At 39.2% G+C, this 25955-nt stretch overlaps 2 protein-coding genes across 5 annotated transcripts; one reads left to right on the top strand and one right to left on the bottom strand.

Annotated features, from left to right (window-relative positions):
* The first annotated feature begins 2271 nt into the window (after positions 1-2271).
* LOC144704588 (cyclic nucleotide-gated ion channel 18-like) lies at positions 2272-6326 on the top strand. Its single transcript, XM_078577054.1, has 6 exons — positions 2272-2982; positions 3291-3500; positions 3577-3890; positions 3990-4101; positions 4649-4885; positions 5493-6326. The coding sequence occupies exons 1-6, from the start codon at positions 2485-2487 to the stop codon at positions 6243-6245; spliced, it is 2124 nt and encodes a 707-aa protein (XP_078433180.1). The 5' UTR covers positions 2272-2484; the 3' UTR covers positions 6246-6326.
* A 13119-nt stretch (positions 6327-19445) lies between these two features.
* LOC144704770 (Phosphoglycerate mutase family protein) lies at positions 19446-25626 on the bottom strand. Of its 4 annotated transcripts, XM_078577296.1 has the most exons (7): positions 25463-25602; positions 24710-24802; positions 23869-23919; positions 23584-23694; positions 22546-22677; positions 20468-20543; positions 19446-19926 (listed from the first exon to the last, which is right to left on the bottom strand). In XM_078577296.1, exons 2-7 carry the CDS (start codon positions 24740-24742, stop codon positions 19700-19702), a joined length of 630 nt encoding a protein of 209 aa, XP_078433422.1. In that variant the 5' UTR covers positions 24743-24802; positions 25463-25602; the 3' UTR covers positions 19446-19699. The 4 variants fall into 4 exon arrangements, with proteins under 4 accessions (XP_078433422.1, XP_078433421.1, XP_078433423.1 ...); XM_078577295.1 differs by lacking the exon at positions 24710-24802 and having other exon boundaries at positions 25463-25626; XM_078577297.1 differs by lacking the exon at positions 24710-24802 and having other exon boundaries at positions 23776-23919; positions 25463-25561.
* Positions 25627-25955: the final 329 nt, after the last annotated feature.

The raw sequence follows: 25955 nt of genomic DNA, 5'->3' as shown, positions 1-25955 counted from the left end.
GAGAGAGGAAGTGATAGAGAGAGAGAGAGAGCGGTAGAGCTAGACCGAGAAAGAACTAGATCAAGAAAGACCTAGAGCGAGAGAGAGTGGTAGAGCTAGATCGAGAAAGAACTAGACCAAGAAACAGCTAGAGCGAAAGATAGAGGAAGAGCTAGACTGAGAAAGAACTAGAGCGAGAGAGAGCGGAAGAGATAGAGAGAGGAAGAGCTAGACCGAGAAAGAACTAGAGCGAGAGAGAGCGGAAGAGATAGAGAGAGGGAGAAAGGTAGAGCTTGACCGAGAAAGAACTAGAGAGAGAGAGACGAGATGAGACGAGATAAAGAGAGAGAGGGAGAGAGAAAGAGCCTCAAAGAGAGAGAGAGACAGAGAGACAAAGAGAGAGGGGTAGAGAGAAAGAGAGAGAGAAAGAGCCTCAAAGAGAGAGAGAGACAGAGAGACAAACAGAGAGAAAGAGTTTCAAGAGAGAGAGACAGATAGAGAGGGGGGGAGAGAGAAAGAGTCCCAAAGAGAGAGAAACAGAGAGACAAAGAGAGGAGCCACAAATAAGGATCGGGGATTCGGACAGATCGTTCCAATGTTCGATTGGATCAGGTATTCGAATGATCAAATCCGAACACAGATTTGTCCAGTTCAGATCCGATGCGAACACGATCTGCTCGTCTGTTCAGATCGGATTGTTCAAAAAAGATGGCTGTTCAGATCGAATGTTCGAACACGATCCGATTTGAACACGTCGTTCGATTCAAATGTTTGAATCCAGTGGCGCCAGCGGCCCCCAGCTGTGCCCAACAGTCGCCTAGCGCCGGCCAGCATCCGCCCAGGGTCGCCAGCTGCGCCCAGTGTCGGCCAGCGGCCCAGAGCCGGCCAGTGGCGCCCAGCAGCCGCCCACTGCCGGCCAGCAGCCGCCCACCGCCAGCCAGTGCTGCCTAGTGCTGGCCAAGGGCCCCCAGCCCCTACCAACGGCCGCCAGCGCCGGCCAGCGACCGCCAGCAGCTGCCAAAGAGGAAGTCACTGGCGGCCGCTGGCGCCGCAGGCCATTTGTTCAAACTTGTTCGCACAAATGGACACAGAGAGAGACATAGAGAGAGGCGGGAGAGAAAGAGCCTCAAAGAGAGAGAGACAGAGAGCCAAAGAGAGAGAGACAGAGAGAGACAAAGAGAGGAGCCACAAAGAGGTAGACAGAGAGGGAGAGCAAAAGAGCCTCAAAGAGAGAGAGACAGAGAGAGATGGACAGAGAGAGAGAGAGACATAGACAGAGAGGAAGAGGCAGAGAGAGAGAGATGGACACGGAGAGACAGACATAGACTGGGAGGAAGAGGCAGAGGCGGAGAGAGACACATAGACAGAGAGGAAGAGGCAGAGAGAGAGAGATGGACACGGAGAGAGACAGACATAGACTGGGAGGAAGAGGCAGAGGCGGAGAGAGAGAGCAGAGGGCCCACGTGACGAAAACAGTCCCGTCCGGTGGTCCCAGGACGAATTTTCGTCCATAACTTCGTCCATATCCTTGGACAGGACATTTTTTCGTCCCACGACGAAAAAATCGTCCCCTCCACGTCCCTGAGCTAGAGCGAGAGAGAGGAAAAGAGCTAGAGCGAGAGAGAGCGGTAGAGATAGAGCGAGAGAGTGGTAGAGAAAGAGCGAGAGGAAAAGAGCTAGAGCGAGAGAGTGGTAGAGATAGAGCGAGATAGAGGAAGAGCTAGAGCGAGAGAGAGGAAAAGAGCTAGAGCGAGAGAGTGGTAGAGATAGAGCGAGATAGAGGAAGAGCTAGAGCGAGAGAGAGGAAAAGAGCTAGAGCGAGAGAGAGGAAAAGAGCTAGAGCGAGAGAGTGGTAGAGCTAGAGCGAAAGAGTGGTAGAGATAGAGCGAGATAGAGGAAGAGCTAGAGCGAGAGAGAGGAAAAGAGCTAGAGCGAGAGAGAGGAAAAGAGCTAGAGCCAGAGAGTGGTAGAGCTAGAGCGAGAGAGTGGTAGAGATAGAGCGAGATAGAGGAAGAGCTAGAGCGAGAGAGAGGAAAAGAGCTAGAGCGAGAGAGAGGAAAAGAGCTAGAGCCAGAGAGTGGTAGAGCTAGAGCGAGAGAGTGGTAGAGATAGAGCGAGATAGAGGAAGAGCTAGAGCGAGAGAGTGGTAGAGATAGAGCGAGAGAGAATAAGAGGTAGCGCGAGAGAGAGGAAAAGAGCTAGAGCGAGAGAGAATAAGAGCTAGAGCGAGAGAGAATAAGAGCTAGAGCGAGAGAGAGCGGCAGTGATAGAGCGAGATAGAGTGGAAGAGCTAGAGCGAGAAAGAACTAGAGCGAGAGAGAGCAGAAGGGGTAGAGAGAGAGAGAGAGAGGAAGCGCGACGTGCGTTGGCGAGGGCGGATCGGGCTATAAATTCTCCCCGCCGTTCAAAATTCGAATCAAAATTCAAAGCTCGGCTCGCCATCGCCGATCCCAGCCATGGCAGACGAAGAAGAAGAAGAAGAAGAAGAAGAGGAGGAAGAAGAAGATGAGGAAGAAGAAGCTCGCCATCGCCATAGCCGATCCCTCCTCCCCCGCCTCCTCCTCCTCCGCCGCTCGCCTCCTCCCGTTCCGCTGGCCTCCGATCGCCCCCCCCGCCCCGCCCTTCCTTCGCCGGAAGCCATGGCAGCCCCGCCGGATCCTCGATCCCGGCAGCGACCTCGTCCTCAAGTGGAATCGCGTCTTCCTCTTGGCCTGCCTCGCCGCCCTCTTCCTCGATCCGCTCTACTTCTACTTGCAGTCCGTCGCCGGCCCTGCCTGCGTTCGCCTCGATCTTAACCTCGCCATCGTCGTCACCTTCTTCCGCACCATCGCCGATCTGTTCTACCTCGCGCACATGCTCTTGAAGTTCCGGACCGCGTTTGTGGCCCCCAGTTCTCGGGTTTTCGGCAAGGGCGAGCTCGTCCGGGACACCAACCAGATCGCTCTTCGGTACCTCAAGTCGGATTTTGCGATTGATCTGGTTGCGCTGCTGCCCATCCCTCAGGCAAGTTTTTTTTTTTTTTTTTTTGGTGGGATCTTGGGAGATGGTGTGTTTTTGATCGATCCCCTGTAGAGAAGAGGTCATCTGTGGCCTTGATTTATCTAGAGATTCTCGAATTTTGAAGTAGGAGAGGATGATTTTGATCTTTGGGTGAACCATTTTGATCGGAAAATGTTGATATAACCCTGAAAAATGGCATCATTTTATGATCGCTATTGGTGGCTTCTTGAGAAACTTGAAATTTTGAAGTGAATCGATAAAAAAAAAATTTGTAGAAATGGAACTCATCTGGGTCCTATCGGTTTCTGCAGATCATTGTCTGGTTCATCATACCTGCCGTGAGCAGCTCCAAGACTCACACGAACAACACACTTGCTCTGATTGTGCTCATCCAATATATACCTAGATTGTTCCTAATTTTTCCTCTGAATGCAAGAATCGTAAAAGCAACCGGCGTTGTTGCAAACACGGCTTGGGCAGGAGCTGCCTATAACCTTCTTCTGTACATGTTAGCCAGCCATGTATTCTACCAACTAAATGCTTAGTACGATTTTGGAACTATTTTTTTGAAGGTTATTCAAATTTATCGTTCTTCAGGTTCTTGGGGCCTTGTGGTATCTCTTGTCCATGGAGAGGCAAACTTCCTGCTGGATAGCCCAGTGCAGGAAAGAAGATGGAATCTTGGGCAGGGCTTTTTGCAACCCTATTTTCCTCGATTGTAGTACTCTGGGACAATCAGATAGAAACAAGTGGCTAAACATCACCCAGGTGATTTCTAAATGTGATGCATCCGCTCAGACTACGGAGTTCAAGTTTGGAATGTTCGTCGATGCGTTTACTAATGATGTCGTCTCGTCTCCGTTCCTGGGAAAGTACCTTTACTGCCTCTGGTGGGGTTTGAAAAATTTGAGGTAAGACTATGCAAATTTTCCGATGATATGGTAATATGGCAAGGTTTCAGCTACGATGATTGCAGAATTGTTCTAATCTCGTCACTTCCTCCTTGGCAGTTCATACGGGCAGGGTATTGTGACCAGCACATATGCTGGAGAAACATCGTTTTGCATCCTTATATGTATTGTGGGTTTGGTTCTCTTCGCCCAGTTGATTGGGAATATGCAGGTATTTTATCTAATCTTTTTATATTGGAAGGTCCTTGGCAGTAATAGTCTTTGATTCTCATAAAGAAATACCATGCCAGAATTGAAAATTAAAAGACCTTTTGAATAAGCTGAAAAATACAAACATCTTAGTGCTTGCAAATTTGAAGTTTATGCCTCAGTTTCACGAAGAAATGAAAAAATTACTCTTAGCGTTAGAAGCTTAGCTGAGTGTAATATTTGATTCTAAAAAAAGATAAGCATGGCGGAAATAAAAAGTGCAAAACTCATTGAGTGAGATGTAAAATATGAACAGCTTAATGCTTTCAAATTTGAAGTATATTCTCCATTTTCTAATTGTAATCATTGAGGTAATGGGCAAAAACTCTTGGCGACAGTGGCTAAGCTGAGAGATATATTTGATTCTTAAACAAAACCATACCAGAATTCAAAATAGAAAATTCTTAGAGTAAGCTGAAAATTATAAACAGCTTAATTATTGACTCTTGTGGCGAGTTGATTGTATCTGGGAAGCATAAAATCTGATTACTTTTTGTGGTTTTGTGAAGACATACCTGCAATCTGTCACCATAAGGCTTGAAGAATGGCGGGTGAGAAGGAGGGACACGGAAGAGTGGATGAGGCACCGACAGCTCCCTCCCAATCTCCAGGAACGTGTGCGCCGGTTCGTACAGTACAAGTGGCTTGCAACCCGAGGTGTGGATGAGGAATCCATTCTCAAATCTCTCCCATTGGATCTCCGCCGGGACATTCAACGGCATCTTTGCTTGGACCTTGTTCGGCGGGTAAGAATCTTGAGCCACCAACTCTTTGGAAGTATCAAACCAAATCTGATGCTAGTAGGATCCTTAAAAAATGGGGAATCGGAAAAAAAATTGATAACAAGTATCTGATCATAACTTCTCCCAAGTGTGGTTCGGCACATCCCAACTCCATTGATGTGGATGGCAGTGGTTGATGACTAACTGTGTCAATTCGGGTCATTCCATTGGCTGGGAAAAAATGTTGACGTGACATCAGCAATGCTGTCAACCATCAACGTCAACTGTTCAGGACATCTCATCAAGGTCAATGGCATCGTCAACCCTCTGAACCATTAACATCATCGTCAGTGTCAATCATCAACAAAGATGGCATTGATATTAACGATGATTTTGACAGGTGCATTAGAAGTCAAGTGTTTGATCATGAGAACTCTCCAGTTAAAAAGCATGCATGCTCGGCCTGGAGTATTCAGTACCAAAATTCCCTCTCCATCAAAACAGATGATTGTCTATGAAACATTTGATATGCCTTGTGAAATGATCTTTGACAAGATTCTTTATATGATATAACATTAGAATTTTCATCTACTAACTGGATGTTTGACCTGATCATCATGATCTTGGGCAGGTACCATTCTTCTCACAGATGGACACGCAGCTGCTCGACGCAATCTGCGAGCGCCTGGTGTCGTCTCTGAGCACGGAGGGCACATACATTGTGCGGGAAGATGATCCAGTGGTGGAGATGCTCTTCGTGATCCGGGGCCGGCTCGAGAGCTCCACCACGAATGGCGGCCGGAGCGGGTTCTTCAACTCCATCATGCTCCGGCCCGGCGACTTCTGCGGTGAGGAGCTGCTGACCTGGGCCCTGATGCCAAACCCAGGGCTGAACCTCCCCTCCTCGACCCGCACGGTGCGAGCGGTCGAGGAGGTGGAGGCCTTCGCGCTCCACGCCGAGGACCTCAAGTTTGTGGCCAACCAGTTCAAGCGTCTCCACAGCAAGAAGCTCCAACATGCCTTCCGCTTCTACTCACATAATTGGAGGACTTGGGGGGCATGCCTGATCCAGGCCGCCTGGCGGAGGTTCAAGAAGAGGAGGATGGCCATGGAGTTGAGCAGGAGAGAGAAATACCTCTCTCATCATCTTCCTGCTCGGAAACAGGTTCGATCTTCCTTCTCGGACGAAAACCAAGTTTTTACGCAGGATCACGAGGAGGTTGCTCGTCTTCTGGGATCCATCGGGGCGGAGAGTCAGAAGATGGGCAGGGAAGATCTTGCTGCTTCAAGTTTGAAGATGCCCAAGCTCTTGAAGCCTGATGAACCCAACTTTTTGACCAGTCTCGGCCAGGACGACGGTACTGACAATGACGACGACCATTAACTTATTCTTTTTAGTTTATTCATCTAAGCTGATTCTTTTTTTTTTCTATCTGACAATTTAGTTCCAACTCTTTGCATTTGAGTATGTTGATTTTTGACGTAGAACAGAACCCCATCGAAAAGCTTGAAGGTAATCTATTTGGCTTGTGGAAAGGTGGAAACCTGGTGAGAATGAATTAGTGTTGAAATTTGATCAACTGTTTGCACCTGTTTGTGCAAACTTGGTTGTATTTTGTTGGGTGGGATACCCGGTCGGCTCGATCAAAAGTCAACCTCATCGTCTCAACCTACCCTCCTGGACGGGTCGGCTTAGTTGAACCATGAGATTGTTGGGCTGACCGAACAACTGCTTTCTAGACATGGTTGTTCTGTCCTGTTCGTTTTGAACGAACAAAAAATTCACACAAAAGAACCGTACAGGGCCTTGTTCTTTGTTATATTCTTTTGTTTTCCAAAAACAAACAAAATTCGCACATTCGCACAAAACTGGAACAAAATTCACACAAAGGGAACAAAAGAACCGCACACGGGTCTGTGCGATGTTCTGTTCGAATTTGTTTTTGTTCTGTTCGGAAAACCAAACAGAACGAGCAATGTGCACTAATTCGCACAAAAAGAACAGAACGAACATGTCTACTGCTTTCCTACCGTATACTAGGGCACGTGGTCGACTTAACCCTGGTCAGCGTCTAGGATGTTGACTAGAGATGACGGGTCTGCCAAACACCCCTCCCTTTTCACGCAACCGTGTCCAAGTGGGTTAGTTGACCAATTAGTCAATAGGGTTGACCACAACGGCGAGTTACCCTATTGGAAGGAGCAGTAGGTCAAGGCTAACCCTAGTCAGGATTGAGAAGCTAGCTGGGGTTGTAGGGTAGACCAGAACCCTCCCCCCTGACCTGCCCTTTTGAGCATAGTGTTTATGTATGACCAGAGTAGAGATCTGGCAGTTGGGCTGGGTCTGCTTGAAAAGTTGACCCAATGAATGACCCTGCCTTTTGGCTAGTATGGGTCAAGTTAATATCATTGGCTCAATGCCTTATACAATATTTTAAAGAACAAATGTCAGAAAGTGATCAACCAAAAAAGGGAAAATTTTTCAGAAAAAGACAACGTTAATATTGTAATTAGAGAGAAATATAATTGGATAAAAAAACACAACTTTCATATTATAGACATTATACATTTATACAATTCTAGAATAACTACATTAAATAGTTATCACTTATGACAACAAATCTTACAACTCAAGTAAATTTCCATGAAGTAATGTCATTTTTAATTTAAATTGTAGCCATTAAAATAAAGTTCTAATAACATTGCTCTCATATCAAATAAAGTTGTAATAAGTCTTCTCTTTTCTTATCCTTATTGATTTGTCAGACAAACTGATACTCGATATTTAGGAAAATTGAGATGGTGCCAAATGTTGGTATTGGATTTTTTTTGGATATTGGCATTATAGGGGATATCACAACTCTGTGATCTGTGATGCTGGAAATGAATCTATCAAATATCAGATTTTTTAAGCTGGATATCGAATATCTGATATCTGGATATCAAAATCTACGCTATTCGAAAGGAGTTTGTAATCAAATGCCCTTTCACAAAGGCTTAATCGTGATAGTGATGGCAATCTGGGAATGTGATCACAAGCACTTATTTAATTATTTCAAAATTTCTATTTCAAGAAAGGTAATTATCATTTGGTCCAAAAATATCAAGACAAAAACGGTACATCAGGGTCACTGAGATCAGAAACATGCAATCCAGATTGGTTTTTTGGAAGTAATTTAGGTGGCTAATCTTTTAAGGCCAAGTATGGAATTTGTTTCAAACCTTGTGGGCAACTATTTTTTCCTATTTTGGCAACATCATAAATCAAATTTCCTATTTATTATTCTAAGGTTATTCTTCAAGGTAAAAATACAAATATGTGGTGTTTAATACTCATCTACAACATCAATCATTCAATTGTTGATATGAATTCAGATACACTAGTCTCAGTCATCGGTACTCAATAGGCCCCCATTTTCTCTATCAAGAAAGAATTCCTGATCAGGGCATAGGTAAAAAACACGCTTTAGTGCCGCAAAAAATCCAAAAAGATCAGGAAAACTAGACAAAAAATGTAAAGTTTATTACTAAGTTTCATCTCAATTTCAGAAACAATATCTCCTTAATTTTATCATGTAGATTTTATTGTCGAAGCATATTTTGACCATGCAAAAATTTATTACTGATTTTAAAATTCCAAAAGAAAGAAAATTATAAAAAAATTTGTGTAAAGCTTCCCTCTCTTTTTACAATTCATATAAACTTTTGTAAAATTATCTGCCTTCTTTAATCTTTTCCTGGAATAGAGCATGGTAAACACATGTTGACCATACAAAAGCTATGCATTAGGGCATACATTCCAAAAAATACCTCTCCTTTTTTACTTTTCTGGGAATATATGATGGTCAACACATGTTGACCGTACACATGCAAATCCAAGAAGACACACAAATGATGTTTCTTAGAGTATGATACAGAAAATAAAACCTATTGATGGATGGGCCAATCATTTAAAGTCTTGGAATTTTATCTCATGCACTATTAATTACAAGTTTTTAATAATTGTCTTCATTGATTAACTCCTTGGACAGTATTTCTTACGACATACTCTCACATTCAAATTATTGACCAAGAAGAGTGATCGAAGAGGGATGGTGGTCTGATTATAATTTTACTCTAATAAGAAAAGAGTTCTAGTCACAATCAAATGGTAGTCAGATGAAATCGGGTAAGCATAAAATTCTAATCATAATTTCACTTTGATCAAAGCAGTATTTTGATCAGAGTCATTCTGATGAGGAAATCTGATCAGATTTACATCTAAATATGTTTAGAGAAATTGATAATAATTTTAGGCTTATTATAATCTAACTGGACTAGAATCTAATTTTGAGTCTAATCACATCTTGATCAGGTTTTGAGTATGATTAGAAACCCCACTCTGATAAAAAAATATCATAAATCAAAATTTGAACTTAATCACATTCAAACTCTTGTCAAAGTCAAATTCAATCAGGATATCTGATTAGATCAGCATCTCAATCTTTTGAGAGATCCTTATTGATATTTACTTTGATTAGAATTTTCATCTGATCAGAATTCATGTTTTCACTGAGTCAAATTCTGACAAGAGTTAGATTCAGATTAAAATAATATCAAAATTGGAAACTCTTTATATTAAAAATATTTTCAGACTTATCTTCTGATCCGAGTCATAGTTCAAATCACAAAAATTGATCATTCATTTATTTCAATCAGATATTTACCTCAGGCCAGCGTGATGACTGTGTTAAGAGCCTGCTTTGTCATCGATGAGGTTGTAACTCTGCTTATTGTCTTCCTCTAGCCAGCACTTCATGTCAATGAACACATATATGTTTTTAGACTATAGGTAGGATGTCTTGTATGCCACACAATGTTACTAGCATTATCTGAGCTCTCCTAGTGCAATTCGTATATTTCTCTTGCAATTTTTGTAAGTGAGAAGAACCATTTCGTGCTCGCGCCAGAAAGTTAAGACACTATGTTAATTTTTTCTTCATTATTGATGACCTCAACCAAATATGCATTGAACTTTTGGCTCAATGACATATCAGCAGTAGCAAGAAGAACAAACTTCCACACAGTGTTGTAAAGCCATTTACTAATAACTTCCTCACACTAATTCATTTACGAATAGCTCTTTATCACAAGTGTGTTGCCCTATAATGGTCATTAATGGTATGGAAGTATGAAAGAACCATTTAGCATTTGCTATTATTTCCTCATGTTTTTCCCAAATTACTGGAAGGGATACATTCGTGTCAAAGTTATGATAGCATCATTTGCCCACTAGAGCTTTGCATACTACTCCAGCCTCATTTGCATGGCGATGGAAGATTGGCCTCAAATCAGTTCTTTAAATTTGAAAAGAATTACCTTGCATACAGTCAAGTCTAATTGCATTTGGTTTCGCAACAGAGTCATCTCAAGATACACAAGTGTTCATCTAGACATATATGTGCAGTCCTTGGCATGTCAAATAACCTTGTCTTCTTCTTATTCAAGTTTTCTAGATATCCAAGAAAATGTTATCACCATTTGGGTCACATCCAGAGGGGAAGGAACTCAAGGAGAAGGAAGAATAAAAGGGAGGAGCCTGAGGAGAGACGCATATGGTTTTCTCTCACTTAATTTTTTTTCCTATTATACTTAATGGAATATTTCACAAAAACCATTACACTTTAAGTTTATCTTTAAACATTGAATAAGCCTTATGTGTGACCATCTAGGCCCATGAACATGTATTTAAAATCACAATAAGCGTTTATTAGATAAAATTTGTAATTAATTATATCAAACATATTTATTAACCTATCATGGATCAATTTAACCCAATTGATGGGTTGAGTCATGATAAACTGAATTTTGAGTGATTAAGATGCCTTAATTCAGATTATGTAATTCAATTTATAAATTTACCCCAATACTTATATGTATTAGTGTGAATATCAGGGATCGTCCAAGAGAGGCTTAGTAGGTAATGAGATGTTCAAACTGATTAGTGGATTTTGAGCTGAAGTTGGGAGAGGAATATATAGGAGATAATAGGAGATAATAGGATTTCTTGATCTTGTCAGGAAGATCAAGAACCTCAGGATGGGTAAAAAGAAATTAGGATTTTATTTATGAGAAATCTATTTAGGCTTCTTGATGTTGAAATCAAGATCAAGAAATCAGAAATAGAGTAGGGAATAAGATAATGTACGTGGGAATGATAATCTATATAGGAGCTGATTCAATTTTCTCAAGAGTTTTTAGGAGTTGTCTAATTTTTAAACTAGAAGGGAATGAAATCTATCTAATTTTTAGTTCATTTTTTTTAGGGCTCAATAGTCATCTCAAGCAAAATCAGATTCAATTCCTAGAAAGGGCCAGAACATTTTGCCCAAGCCAAGGCGATTTAGAAGAATACAATCTAGAAATCAAGACCAGAAAATGCAATGAAATAAACTCAGAACCTTGTTTGATCCAAGAACTTCCTCCTCTGTCTGCTCAGCTGTGGATGGAAGACTCCAGAATGGGCGGAGAGAAAAGGGTCTAAGTACCTTGGGTGAAAGGGTAAAGTCCTTTCCCGTTTGCCCTCGGTTGTCCCTTCATTACAAGAGTTCTAGAGATTTTCTGGAGATTTCCACCGTTGGATTGAAAGCATACAAAGTGAGAAACCCACAATCAAAATTTGAGCATGATCCAACGGTGGAGTTGCGAGATATGAGGGTTCAAATTGGGCTGTCCCCCCACTTTACCATTTTCTCTCTCCTCCGCCTCCTCGTGTTCTGTGCTCGTTTTGGCTCTTCTTCTCCAAATTTTTCCCTCCAAAATCGTCCAATCTCTGCTGAAATATATCATCTAAAATATTTGACTCAAATAAGCCTTTTGTCAAATGTATATATATATATTCTGATATCAAAATGTATTGGAAGAATACCCAAAGAAAATCAGAAAAATCATATACTCGCCAAATTAACTTCATTTTGATTTAGTGCTCAATAAGTGGTTCTAATGCAGATAAATGATAATTCCATATGAGAATATGCATTTAGACCACTTTAATACCCCCAGATAACATATATTTATATCATTTTACAACTGAATTTGTGTGTTATCAAGTCACCAACTCATGAAATGCCTAGCTACACCATGTTTTACAGAAAATTTAAGGCACTTAATAAAGCCTTTCATGGAACTCATTTGTCATCAATTACTTGCGTGTATATGAAATACTCTTATCATCAATGACTTAGGTCATGATAAGTTGTCAAACTCTAATCAGTCATCCTATCAGAATATCCATCAGAAAATTTTCAATTAAACTCATTTTCTAAAATTTCTACTACATAGTCCAAGGACTTATCCCATTGTCTTTCTTGAGTCTATCTCATCTTATTTCAAGGACTTGTTGGTGCATCTGATCTAGGATTTTTTGGAATCCTGTAACAATGGATTCATTATTCATAGTCAAAACACAACCATCTATCACAAGATGCCCATGTTGTGTCAGGGTTAGGGACTACTTAAAAAGTGTGATATAAATGAAGTTCATTTTTAGATAAGTATAAAACTATGTATGGATAATATGGGTCATGTTAATGAACTTTTTCCCTAAATAACACCCATTATCTTGTTTAAGTGTCTCCACAAATGGTTACGCGATAACCATCCACATCGTATGAGAAATAGTAGATTATGATTTTCAACATGGATTTATTGATGTCCTTATTTAATATCTGATAAGTGGGAACTTTTAGCACAATTGGTAAAAGATAAGTGATCATCATAATATTATCTCATTGTAATTCACTACACATATTGTTGGACTTCATTTTAAATATCGCACATTAATAGTAATGATCTGATTTTTATTAATGAGTTCATACAAGACATGTATGTGAGCTTTTTCTTGGAGGCTAGGAATACATCATTACTATCCTTGGAGGCTAGGTATTGTTGTTGTTAGGTGGAGATCTATATGGTGGGATCTTGTGTTTCCACCATCATAACATGGCCTATGCATAAAAAGTGATTTAAATTTTCATCATCATTGATTAAAAACTCTTCAATGATGCCTCTTCATTAATATCATAACACTCAACCATCCTAGTCATGTCTCTTTCATCGAGCTAGGTGCCACGGAAAAAGGAATGAAATAGGTATTGATTGCCACAAGGAAAATGTGGTTCAGGTTAGGAATGACACAAGACACATCCCTTGGCTCTAAATAGTAGGTCACACTCTGTAATTTGCTTGTGATGACTACTAACATCCTCTTTTACTAGAGATATAAGAAGTTGTCACATCATATACCCATATAAAAGAATCATTACACTAAATTCCTACATGAAAGAACATTTTCCAAGTGTGGGATGGCCTTCAAGCATAGAGAAAATTTAACTAAAATATGGAGTATGAGCATCATATGTTGTCACCATCATGCTTGCTGAAAAGCTACCGGATAGCAAAAGCTTGATTATTATAGTCCCGCTACGTGTCCACCCATTGAACAATGACTCCCAATATGGCAATACCCTTCTCCTGTCTATGTATGTGTGGTGAGTTACACTCATTGAACTTCAATCCTAATAAGCTCAGTTTAGGGAAGTTTAGATCATCATTGATAATTTATTTTTATAATATTTATAAGGACCTTAACTATGTAAAATAAATTTGAATAGTGATCAGCAAGGGTCGTCTCTGCAGGGAACAGAGATAATGAATTTAATTTCTCTTTAAATGCTGATTGGTGGATGAGAAGGATATTTTTAAAACAGAGATATCGAGAGAAGTAGAAAAATTGATGATAAAAGTGGTAACTAGAGAATATGAATACTTGAATGAAAGTGTGGAAGGATTGAGGGACGTGCATTTAGAGATAGATTGTGAGATAGAGATGGAGAATAGAGTGTATATACAGTGATGAGAAGGTAAAAAGGCACATATGGATAGACATATGTGTTTTAAGTATATAAACTGGACCTATTGATAAGGTCAGAGTGGGTGAAATATGATGGTGTTATGGGTAGACATGGATCAAGTGATGGAAAGGAACTTTGATGGTGAGAATGAACTCATACTACTAAATGGTATTGAGAAGAGGATGAAAATCTCGATGCAAGAAAAACACATTAGATCATTACATTCTTCCAGGATGAAAGTGATTTTTATGCTGTAGGATGAGCTTCTACACCTCCCATATTTCCTCAGGCTTTAATCAACCAATTGTCCCATGAAACTTGATGAATCTAAAACTCACTTTATTTCACTAGTCCTACCAATGTAGGAGTAAACTATATACAGTTGTCACACTATTTGTTATTTTTTCGTGTAGATCAGAAGACATGGATGGTTATATGTATAATGAGGAAGCGAACCTCCAAATTGTATTGTGATCCACCTTCTGGACTGATACATATCAAGGTTATAAGCTCACAAAATTTGGGCCATTTATTTAATTAATCATACATTGCCAACATTGTTACCACGTAGTTATAGGGTTTTACATCCTTGATGTCTCCAAATTTCCTTCCCATAATTGGCCTTTATTTTTTGCATCATCAAAGATCCTCTTTCATGATTTGACACATGTCATAAAAAAATAATAATAATTTAGGAATTTTAAATCATGAAATGGGCTACATGGAACTGAGATGCGTACTGACATGTCAACTCGTTTCTCCTTCCAATGAATTATCACCATGTCCATACTTGAATAAAATTTTCTCGTGCTTCCACATGTCCTCACTTTATCTTGAACTGATTTATATTTAAATCACCATTTTTTATCTTGATCCCACATGTTTGTGTGCATTTTAAAAAATAGAATATCAGTTCATGTTTCCAAAAGGCATTCATGCTCCTATCTCCCTACCGCTTGATTTAATATTTAGTCTTGTGCGGGTTATTTTCATGATAGGGGAAACATGAATGGAGTGAGCTAGTGCAGGGTAACAGACTTTTTAGACCACAAGGACCCTCGCCCGCAAGGGGATCATTATTACTGGATTCCTCATCATAAGTGATCTCTGCCCAACCATCATTTGGAGTGGCACATACTCTCTTAGGTAGACATGCTTATTATCAGCATCATATTCCTATCATATTTGTGTTTCAGCATACATTTCAATATAATTATAAAAAATTTCATCTAAAACCATAATTCCACAGTAGCTAAAAATAAAAATTTCTTGCCCATCCAAAATGAAATAGAATAGATTTCCAGTAAAAGAAAGGAGAAAAATGAAAATAAACTGTGATTTGTTATCATATTTTATTTTTAAAATAATCTACGAGCAGTGATTAGAAGCCTGCAGATATATCCATTAGCCTACTTTTTATTGATGATCATACTATGATCAAAGTCTAACCACATAAAACTCTCAATATAGTCAGAACTGAATGTTGATCAGAATCAGATTCTGATAAGAGCCAACTTCCAATAAGGATCTTTTTATTTGATCAAATAATGATGATATTCTGATCGTTATCAGAGGTTGGATTCTGACCATAATCTGAATATGACCAGAGCTAAATTTTTAGGAGTTGGACTCCAATGAGAGTCAGGTTCTGATCACATCGGATATCTAATATTTATTTGGATCTTATCAGATTTATAATGTGTTCAGCATAAACTTCTGATTTAGATGTATTATCAAAATCAAATGCTGATTAGATTTTGATCACAGCCAAAATTTAGCTATGATAAGAATCCGACTATGAACCAGAATTTGACTCTCATCCGAATTAGATACTGATCAGAATACAACATCTAATCATGATCAGTATCTGATCCCTACCTGATTCAAACAGAATCTTTCACAACTGCAAATATAGTTGTGACAAGCAGAAGAGAAACTAATTAAAGTAAAGCTCCGAAGAAATTCATTCAAGTCTGAAAATAAATCTACAAATATTCTGAGTAAGAAATTTCATTTAATGAGATTTTAATGAACATATAGCATAAAATTTTCCATAAATATCGTGAGATTGCAATAAAAATAGAATTGCTTATTTTAAGCAATGACAACCTGCATATATGATAATTTTGACAAAAATATAGAGATAAAATCCATAATATTACTGCAAAAATTACCATGTTATTATGAACCTGTTCTCGCCTTGCCCACCACCATGCCGTAGCATCGTTGCCCACCCTGTAGCCAACTGAAAATTTCCTCGCCAATCACCTCTCACTGCCTTGCCCTCACTCTCACTTCTCACTCTTACAGACTTAAATTTTAAACTAAGTTAAAAACCTGGGTGAAAAAAGATATTCTCTCTATAATTTTACGACTTCATATTATGGAACTTCACTTATTCATATATCATAATTATAAATAAGTTTAAAAAATCCAATGTCTCAGAAAACCCAGCATCCAAATCTTATATCTGAGTATCATGGAAGCAGGTATCAGTCCGGATTCTGATACCATTTATTGGTATCTGATATGTAGATATTTGTATGGGCAGATATTGTTTTCCCCCTTCCGATATTCAATATCTGATAACAATATCTGATCTGTTATCTGATACAGATAACCTTTGGTCGATATAGGCATTGGAATGGCTAAGGACTTAATTCTACCTCTTTCGCTGGTGCATCCATTTACACGTCGTAATTTCGCAACTAAAATGTAATAGAATTAGCCAACATTCTATCAATAGAAAATTGCATTAGTTATATCACGTCTTGAGAATATGTCACTTTGACTTTTGTTATTGCTCTGATAACAAGATTACACATCAATAAACAGACCATGCATGAACCATTTATGCACTATAATTGCACAATTTCTCAATTACGTGTTTATCTATATTCTCATTTGTGGACTTATTGCTTAGTATGATCCATATTGTATTACTTCAAATACAATTGACTATTTAAATTTCTGAAATAGCATTTTTATAATAACCAAATGCTATTCATTCTCTTTATTATTTTCATTATATATCAAGGCATAATGTTTCAAAGTTCAAAGATATTCGTATATTTATATAATATGTTTTATTTGATTTATACACTTGGCATTCTATTTCTGACCAATAAACATTAATTTAAACTATTTAATTTAGTTCTATAACTTCATATTTATCATTTAACAAAATAAAAGCATTTCCTCGTTATCTCTCCAAATAGAAATTAATTCCATCCTTCCCTAATTTTATTAAACTTGTAATGCAAACAGCCACAGTTTTAAAGCAACAATTCCTAAATATTTATTTTGAAAATGATATGATCTAAATTCTTAAACCCTGGAGTACTAGTATTCAAAGGAGAACACCTCAAACACTTATTTACCTTTTAAAACTCAATTTCTAGAGCTTCGCGTCTATTTTGTATCAAACAATTGTCATTACCTTAAATTATTTCACAATACTTCAATTTCCATGGTTTCCTATGTTCTCTTTCTCCCTCCATTCCTCCCCCTTTCATTCTCTCCCTTCTCTCTCTACATCTGTCTCTCCCCTCTCTCTATCTCTTTTTCTCATCACTCCATCACTCACTCACTCTCTCCCCCCTTTCCCCATCTATCCACTTTCCATCTCTTTCTTTCAAATTCACCCTCCCTTCCCTCTCATTGTTGATTGTTTAATAATTTACAAGGCTAATTTACTAGATTGTTTAAAATTATCAAATTTTCAACATACATTTCTCAATGCACATATTATAGATTCTTTAATTTACAAGGCTATCTGAGAAGGGTATCCTGACCAGACCTGTTAGCCTATATAAATAACTGGGCCTACTGGGCTAACCAGGTCCGGAAGCCTGACCTGATCTGCCAACCCAGGTGATCCAACTACAGACAGGGCTTTGTGTCAGGATGATGATCCAAAGTGTTTGCTTGGCCCTACCCTACCTGGCTTACCCAGGGAAGTGATTAGGATCTGAATTAGGATTCAATTAGATGTTACTTGGTAGTTATATGAAATGTGGAACACATGATTGAGGACCAATTGAGATGGAGAGAAAGGAAATGGAAGTCGAGACAGTAGTCGTGATAATCGTCAATTGATCGGTCGATCGAGAGAGATGTGAGGGACTTGACCGAATGGACGTTGCCTAGAGAGAAGATGTGGCACCCTAGATTTCGCCGAGGGAGAGATAGGGAACGCCTTTTGATTTCTTCTTGGCTGCCCTCCTTAGGGAAAAGCTACTGGTATTTAAAGAGAGACATAAACGAGAAGGTAAAACCACAAGTATACCTGTACAAGGAGAAAAGTTGTGGAAGTGCCTCTGTACTTGGGTGAATTGACAAAAATACCCCCAGTTGGCACACCCCACATGACCCTCAAATCCTATCTGGGCCGCTTGGCTTAGTCAACTCATCAGACAGTTGGGCCCACCCAAACCCAAACCTGGTCTCTTTAATCAGTCCGATTTCACGGTCTGGCGGTCGGTAGTCGAGAGCCAAACCACCCCCTTTCAAGGACAAGTATTCACTACTTTAGCATTAGACATGCTTAAGAGTTCAACAATCTTCTCGAGATAACCATAAGCGACCCCTCCCCTGGTCTCTATGTATTTCCATACTGAGAATCTTCCTTGCAACTCCAAGATTCTTTGTGTCAAATTCCTTTCCCAAGAGTGTGGTCAACTTTGCAGTATCACGTAATTTCTTCAAATCAACGAGCATATCATCCACATAGAGCATCAAAATAATACATAATCCATCGTCACAGCTCGTCAGATAAATATAACAGTCAAACTCGTAGCTGGCGTAGCCAATCCACATCATATAGGAGTTGAATTTCTCGTACCACTACCTCGGAGATCGCTTTAATCCATAAACTTATTTTCTCAACTGGCAAACAAGATCTTCAACTCTCTCCTCGGGCATTCCCTTCAGCAACTTCTCCTTCTCAAGACAACAGAGCGCCTCTTTGAATGAAGTTGGCTCACCATGTCCTAGAAACAAAGTATAAGTAACAAAGTCGTCTAGATGAGCAGGAGGTCTCGTCATCCGCCTGCCTTTGTCTAGATGCAATGCTCTCGGCCAAAAACTTTGAATTTTCAACATATGGAATATCACTAAGTTCAACCATTGACTTCGGAGGATTTTTCATTTCCGCCACCTCCATCCAAGTATTCTTCTCAGGGAATATAGATAACGTGGTTGGCTTGAGGTCGCAGGTAGACTTAAACCAACTACTGAAGCTTAACTGAACCAACCTGGATTGTATCTTGAAAATGTGATAGATAACATGTTTTGGAAAAATAGTTGATTCCAAGGGAAAGAGCTTTGCGGAGTGGGAGTCATCAGAAAGGAAAGAACTACAACAGGCCCAGAACAGGTTGGACATTGTCAAGAAAGAGAGAAAATCTGATAACCTTGTCATTATAACCCAACCTTATTGAATAACCTAAAGCTTTAGGTTATGCTTTTGTTTTTGTAGCAGCAAGCCAACCCAGCATGTGCTAGATCTACGCAATCTAAAGTACTAGGCCTTGTTTCAATCATCTTTTCAGTATAATTTTGTAAAGTATTCAAATTCTCAAAGTGAACCTTAGCTAAAAGCATGAATTTGAACTGACTTTTCTACCACAGTCACAAATTATCCTATTCAAGATAAGGTCAAATAATGTTGAATATACATAGGAAATGAACTATCAGATAAGAGGAACAAATATTCAGCTCCAAAATATTTTTCTCAAAAGAAAATCTTACAAACAGAAGAACACGGAGGAATATCCTTCAAAAGTTCGATGCCTACGAATTTTCAAACCATATGAAACTTTTTTTTCCAAACCAAAGCCGTTGCAATTAATGATTCAATTGGCTGATGCTAGAAGAAAAAAATGGCTGGATTCTCTTGGATATCAGAAATTCTCAAATGATAATGAAGTGAATAGTGGAAAAAAGGTTAGCCAGAAGTCCGGTCTCCCCCAAAGGAATTCTCGAGGAACTTGGTACCTTCGAGGTGGCTGACATCACCCCAGACCTTGACCACCCAATTACCTCCATCGCCATTAATATGGAACACGTTGATTGATGCGTTCAGGACTTTAGACACTGGTGACTCCCCCAATGTTGCCTTCTTATAAAGCTCCCTCATTACACCACCATGGGTTACTACGAGAATTCTCTCTCCTGCAAGAAGCAAGACCAAGCAGATTATTATTTTAATTATAGATAAGGAGATTAATATAAAAAACGGGGAACCATCCTCCAGATATGCAGCTTCCCTGGTAATTACTTGAATGCAGTACTTTTTAAATAAAAACCATGATTCACTTGTCCAACTCAAATTATTAAAATGGTGTGGCTTCTAAAATTAACCTGTATCAAATATGGCTACAGAAATTTACCTGGTTCGTACAGATTGGAATGTTATGGAAGACGAGATGGAGTTCAGAAAAAAATCTAAATTTTAGGACAAAAACCAACTCCCATGCTCGTTTGGTTGGTATGAAAAATACTGTACCAATTACGGGGAGAACAAAAGAGAAAAAAAAAGCATTCAGGATGCAAAGCAGAGAGAAAAGAAGAAAAAATGTAGAAGCAAAAAAAACCCTTGTACGGTATGAGACAGTTACATACAACCCAGGTAAAAGAAAATCCTAAAAATTTTTTAGGCTTAGTGGAGTAATTATCGTGAAAAGAAGGATGTGTTTGAGCTGAACTACCATACCTATGTGGTTTTTGGCTATTTTTTCCACAGCAGATATGCACCGTTGATGGAGCTGGTTGACACTTTCACCACCACCCTAGATAATCAATAAGGCTATGAGGGCTTTAATAAACAATACAAATTCAAATTTCCAAAGTTTTGCAGAACATTTCTGTCAGGGAACTTCATCTCTTACTCAATAATTACAGGCAAGGTAATTATAAATAAAATGGTCTTTGCTTATTCCAAATCCTGAATGTTATCCCCCACGTGCTGATAAGATCCCTAACCACTGTCATTTCAACCTACTTGGGGCTTTTTAGTCTTCTATCATTAGTATAGTTTTCCTTTTAACATCTTTGGCCATCCCTGAAGGAAAGTAGGAATAAGCAAAAACACAAGATCCAGGGAGTTCAGCACAATCACAGCGGCAGTGGATCATAGGGATTGAGACACACGGAGAGGAGAGATTTCACTTCATTGATATTGCTCGGATGCCTGATGTAAAAGAAAAACATGTAAGAGGGAAAAGAATAACATCACCCCCAAGTGAGATGAAATGACAGAAATACCCCTAAATGGTTTGGGGACAGTATCAGTAGCAGAGCTTCTTCACCGAAGAATATTCCCCCAAGGGTAGCAGACGTTGATCAAGGCCAGTAGCTAATACTGTTATACGTACCTGAAGTTGCCAAAATGGGCTCCTGTGATCTCTATCTCACCCATGTTCTTCCTCTTGACTGGTTATTTGGACTTGTCTATTACTTTTTTACTAGTTCAGTTCTTGTTTCTGGATCCTATCATACGCCAGTTTGAAATAGTAGACAATTGAAGTGCCAACTTGGGAGAAAGTATAAATATAGGGAATTGAAAGCTCCTTTCATCATTTCTGTTTCCACTAATGCTCCTCCTCTCCCTCTCCCTTGACCTTTTTTTCCTCTCTGTCTCACTCCATGTTGCTGCTGATTCTTCTGTCGAACAGTGGACGACTGGATCAGGAGGGCGACTATGGCATTTCTCTCCGTCTCTCTCACCAGCTCACCCCTTCCCTCTTCTCCTTCGAACCACATCACTCAGTCAATTGGAATTTACACATTGTTTGGAACTCGGAAGAATCATTACCAAGAATTTGTTACATTGTCAAGATCTACCGATACAATTGAAGGTCGAATCAGCCCCCCATCCCGGGTATCTTCGTCAATTCAACTTGGAGTGGTATTATGGTCATTTAATTTCTAGAGTAGTTTTCTATAAATAGTTGTATCCCTTTTCTTTCTAGCATGTGGAGAATGCATTGAAGACTAAGGCTTCAAATCAACTCCTCTCGTTTTAGATAACTCTTTGTGACCCCCTTCCTTTGGGATCATCTTTCTATCAATGTATCTCCATCACACTGATAAGGTCCTCTGCATCTCATACAAGAGAAGCCCAAGGAAGGAACAGCTAGATGACAGACTAAGGAGGCAATGGTCAACATTTTGCACAGTGGGGGTCAACCAAGGGCTGACCCAAAGTCTGCTGCATAAAAGAGCATAGAAGAGCGTCATGTAAATTGGCACATGATGACCTAGGAATAAAAGGGCTAAATGAGGCCCATTAAGTAGAGGAAGGAAATAATAGCCCATTCGAGAATAACGCCGGAAAGGAGAAGGATATAAGGAGAAGGGGGGACTTTTGAAAAGAAGGATTTTCAAGAATCTGTTGATGAGTCTCTCCCTCTTGGCTAGGGGCTGCATTCGACCAGGCTACGAGAAGGGTGACTGAGCTCCAGATCTCGGATCTCCATCAGAGACGAAGTCGTCAGGATTGCTATACAGTTTGATCCAGCTCAGTGTTGAATGTCCACCAAGCTAGTAGAGATGCGTGTTGTTTTTAATTGAAACATTTTCTAGATACTACCGTATCACACACTTTCCTCAAAAATGACCCCTCCATCTCCAATCGATCTCTACTCTACCCCATATTCCTCTCAGAAAATCCCATTCTCCGTAAGAAACCGATATCAAGGTTTTCTAGCATTCATAGGAAATCAGGGACGACCATAAAAGAAGTTAGAAGGAAGAAATAGAACATATTTTAACAGTGATCATAAAACTTACAGGGATACTCCTATCTGGATTTTTTGACAATAAGGCCTGGTAAGCCTCACGTTGAACTTTTGCAGCATCCTTTAGCGTCATTCCTTGGAGAAAACCTAAATTTCTCTCTCTCAAGCCTGGATCCTGTATTACCTGCAGATGCACATTTCCTCTTTTGGCGTTCATCTTCTCAAGCACCACAAACTATAAAACTGTAAGCATGTCTTACCAACATTTATATTATGACCATCATAAAATAATGCACTCGATATATAAAATGGGCCTGCAGATGAGATCCATAGTGAAAAGGGGGAAGTCATTAAATGTGTTTACCACAGGTGACATTGCCGTTGGGTTTTTTAGCATGATTTATATAGCTATGTAAACATTTAAGATGGGTACAGAATGGAGCTCGAAAGGAAAGCATCCGTTGCTTCTTACTTTCTTCATATCAAAATCAAATGTTCTCCACTCCATAAACATCTCACAGTTATAAGATTTTCGGGAGCATAATTACAGAACTTAGTTGAACAGCCCGCATTTGAGAACTTATATAGCGGACTTGAACAACTCCAGATGAAAATAACATCCCTCTAGTTATTCCAAGAAAACAAGAGAGAAGATTACAAATGGATTGTGTTCACATTGTGACCACAACTCTCTTGTGAACTGAGTCTATAATATCCTGCATACAGAGAATTAATTGATGAGTTTTATAACACAAGAAGACACAAACATTGCACATACAGCGGTTTTCTTGGCCAGAAATCTTATCATTAACATGCTGAGCTCTAAATATTCATTGAAATCGAATAAATATGAAATTTAAAAAAAAAACAGTATAAATTCAAATTAATAGAATAAAGGAAGAAATAGGTTTCTTGGATTCCACCGAACTTTCTTCAATAATGTAGGCCTTAGCTGAGATAACCCACACATTCCCCAAACACAACTTAGAAATTCCCCATATCTTAACAACAGGAGTTGAAACAAGAAATTGTGGGATTACCTCGAATGCCAAGTAAGCAGAAGATAAACTTATATGAGAATTAGTAATACCTCCGGCAAGTCACACAACTTTGCGATTATCTGTGCAGTCTCAGAAGCTCGTTTCAAATCAGAAGAGTATACAGCCACAAATTTCGGCTCCCGTGATAATCGACTCCCAACCTTAATGACACACAAACACCATCAGATCCAAACCTCATATGCATCCATACTGATTAGTATACCTAAATATCTATTTTTTACCATGATATAAATGTGAGTTTGCACTCCAAAAACCTTGAGAGATAACACGATGCAAGAACATTTGCAAAGGAACGACATGGGTCAGTAGATCACCAGTGATGCTTGGTTTCTTCCAATGTCGTTTAGTTCTGCGTCCATATGGCCCTGAGGAGAAATTAAAATCCAGAAAAAAAACTCAATCTCTTGTCGAGAGAAGTCAAGCTAAGTTTCTTAGATTTGGACATCACACGTTTCATGCCTTAAACATTCATAGAAAAAAGCAGACATATTAATAATGGGCGATTAGAATTTTGGGTGGCATAGCATGTACTAGTGTCTTTGTGAAAGACACACGTTGGATATTTGTAATGCTAGAGGACAGAGAGTCGGAGGAAGTGGAACACGAGGAGCCCACGACACTGGAAGTGAAGCAATTGGCGCCATAAGACACTAGAACAGCTCCAATATCACTTACCTCAATCCACCTCAAATAGGCATAAAGGAGGTTGCAATTTCACACATAATTCTCTAATAAGATGGTGACTGGCATTTTAATTCTGCCGTCCAACAATATACTGAGAGCTAGATAGAAAATTGCTTTCCGGTCAACGGTATTTCCCCAACCGACTAATACTGTCTTTCCGTGGCCGATGTTGGAGATCAAGATTCTCAATTATGTTAATAAGAGAAGCAGTTCCCATGTTATTATCTATAGTTTTTTTGTGCAGTGGTAAGAGCTCAAATTCTAAAAGAGGAAAAGCATATATGTTATAAGAAGAGAGAGTGAGGGAGAGAAGGATAAAAGGCTTTATCATCAAATAAATCTGCCGTATTTTTTAAGTAAAAGAGCAGAAATAAATATGACAGCCAAATACTTTGATGATAATCGCTTTTCAGAAGAAAGGATGACTTAAGACTAGAGTAGATACATAAGCCTTTTGAAATTTTCATGCACCTCATCGCAAAATTTCTGCTCATATTGAAGCATTACTCATGAAAATCTGCTGTGGATTTTGAAGTTTCATGATCCCCCAAACGCCCGAAGTATCTAAAATGAATATCAAATATAATAATTGAGATAGTGTCTAATTTTGATACCCAAATATCAAATAGCAGAGCAAACGGTAAGCATTCGAAACTATCTATCTATATATATATATATAAATCATATTCTTTTAAGAAACTGTGGGCGTTTGAGTGATCATAAAATCTGAATGTTCTTTTAAACCATACTTTCCGATGCAAACCATACTCGCCTAAATACAAGAGATCTCTTTAATTTAGGTTATTTTATGGATGATTTGATACGATCTGTTGCTCCGATAAATTCCAGAATGTGAACTCAAAAAACAACACCGACATCCAGGAGGTAACGCCTATAATACTTCGATAATTCCAACATGCAGGAGGTACCGCAGGTTTTTTGTTCAAACCAGATCCTAGGTACGAATTAAGCCAAAAGAATATCAACAAGAAATTTATGTGCCAACTCATTGCGCAGTATATCCGACATAAAACAGAATCAAACGGAATTTGACTTTAACGTTCGTGAAAAAATCATGTGCATTGTCATGCACGACGATCCCAATTCATCTTAGATTAGGCAGCTGTGATCTAAAAGTCGAAAAAATCATGGATGAGAATCTACAAAGACGAAAAAATCAAATGCATGCATGAACCGATTGAAATTCGAATCGATGATCCGAACCTGAATAATTCTGCTCGCATTCCAGGTAGTTTCCCCGTGCCGCACAACGACGACCTCCGCAAAGGAATTACAATCAGCGAAATTCGCTCCGCCGTCGCCATTCCCGTTGCATTCAGCCCCAATTTCCGTATACATCTCGCCACCGCAGTCTGCCTTGAAGAACAAGAACAAGAAGAAGAACAGGAAGAAATTCTGGGCTATATATATATATATATATATATTCCGGAAATTTTAAAAGCTTCCGGAATATAAATAATTAGTTAAATAGACTCAATAAGACTAACTCGTCTTAATTGAGTATGTAACCCCAGAAAATCTCACAAAAAATTGCAAAATTGAGAAAATTTAATTCATTATCTTATTTTGGATTGAGTTAATTTAGAAAAGATGGACCAATCCATAACCATTTGCTTTATTAACCAGATCGTTTGCCTGACTTAATCAATTCAAAATTATCCAGATTTTTAAGACGGATACATGAAATTTTTATCAC

This window comes from Wolffia australiana, chromosome 6, assembly GCF_029677425.1.
Source record: "Wolffia australiana isolate 7733 chromosome 6, ASM2967742v1".
Classification (NCBI taxonomy): Eukaryota; Viridiplantae; Streptophyta; class Magnoliopsida; order Alismatales; family Araceae; genus Wolffia; species Wolffia australiana.
This window is presented reverse-complemented; position numbering and strand designations above follow the sequence as displayed.

What these genes read in the sequence shown, in the direction of transcription:
- LOC144704770 (XM_078577295.1), bottom strand. Translation starts at nt 25,597, where the DNA reads ATGTATACGGAAATTGGGGCTGAATGCAACGGGAATGGCGACGGCGGA. An exon ending in ATGCGAGCAGAATTATTCAG is followed by an intron (nt 23,920 to 25,462) that starts GTTCGGATCATC and finishes ATTTCTCCTCAG; the next exon opens with GGCCATATGGACGCAGAACT. An exon ending in GAAGAAACCAAGCATCACTG is followed by an intron (nt 23,695 to 23,868) that starts GTGATCTACTGA and finishes TGTGTCATTAAG; the next exon opens with GTTGGGAGTCGATTATCACG.
- LOC144704588 (XM_078577054.1), top strand. Translation starts at nt 2,485, where the DNA reads ATGAGGAAGAAGAAGCTCGCCATCGCCATAGCCGATCCCTCCTCCCCC. An exon ending in TGGGGTTTGAAAAATTTGAG is followed by an intron (nt 3,891 to 3,989) that starts GTAAGACTATGC and finishes CCTCCTTGGCAG; the next exon opens with TTCATACGGGCAGGGTATTG. An exon ending in AGTTGATTGGGAATATGCAG is followed by an intron (nt 4,102 to 4,648) that starts GTATTTTATCTA and finishes GGTTTTGTGAAG; the next exon opens with ACATACCTGCAATCTGTCAC.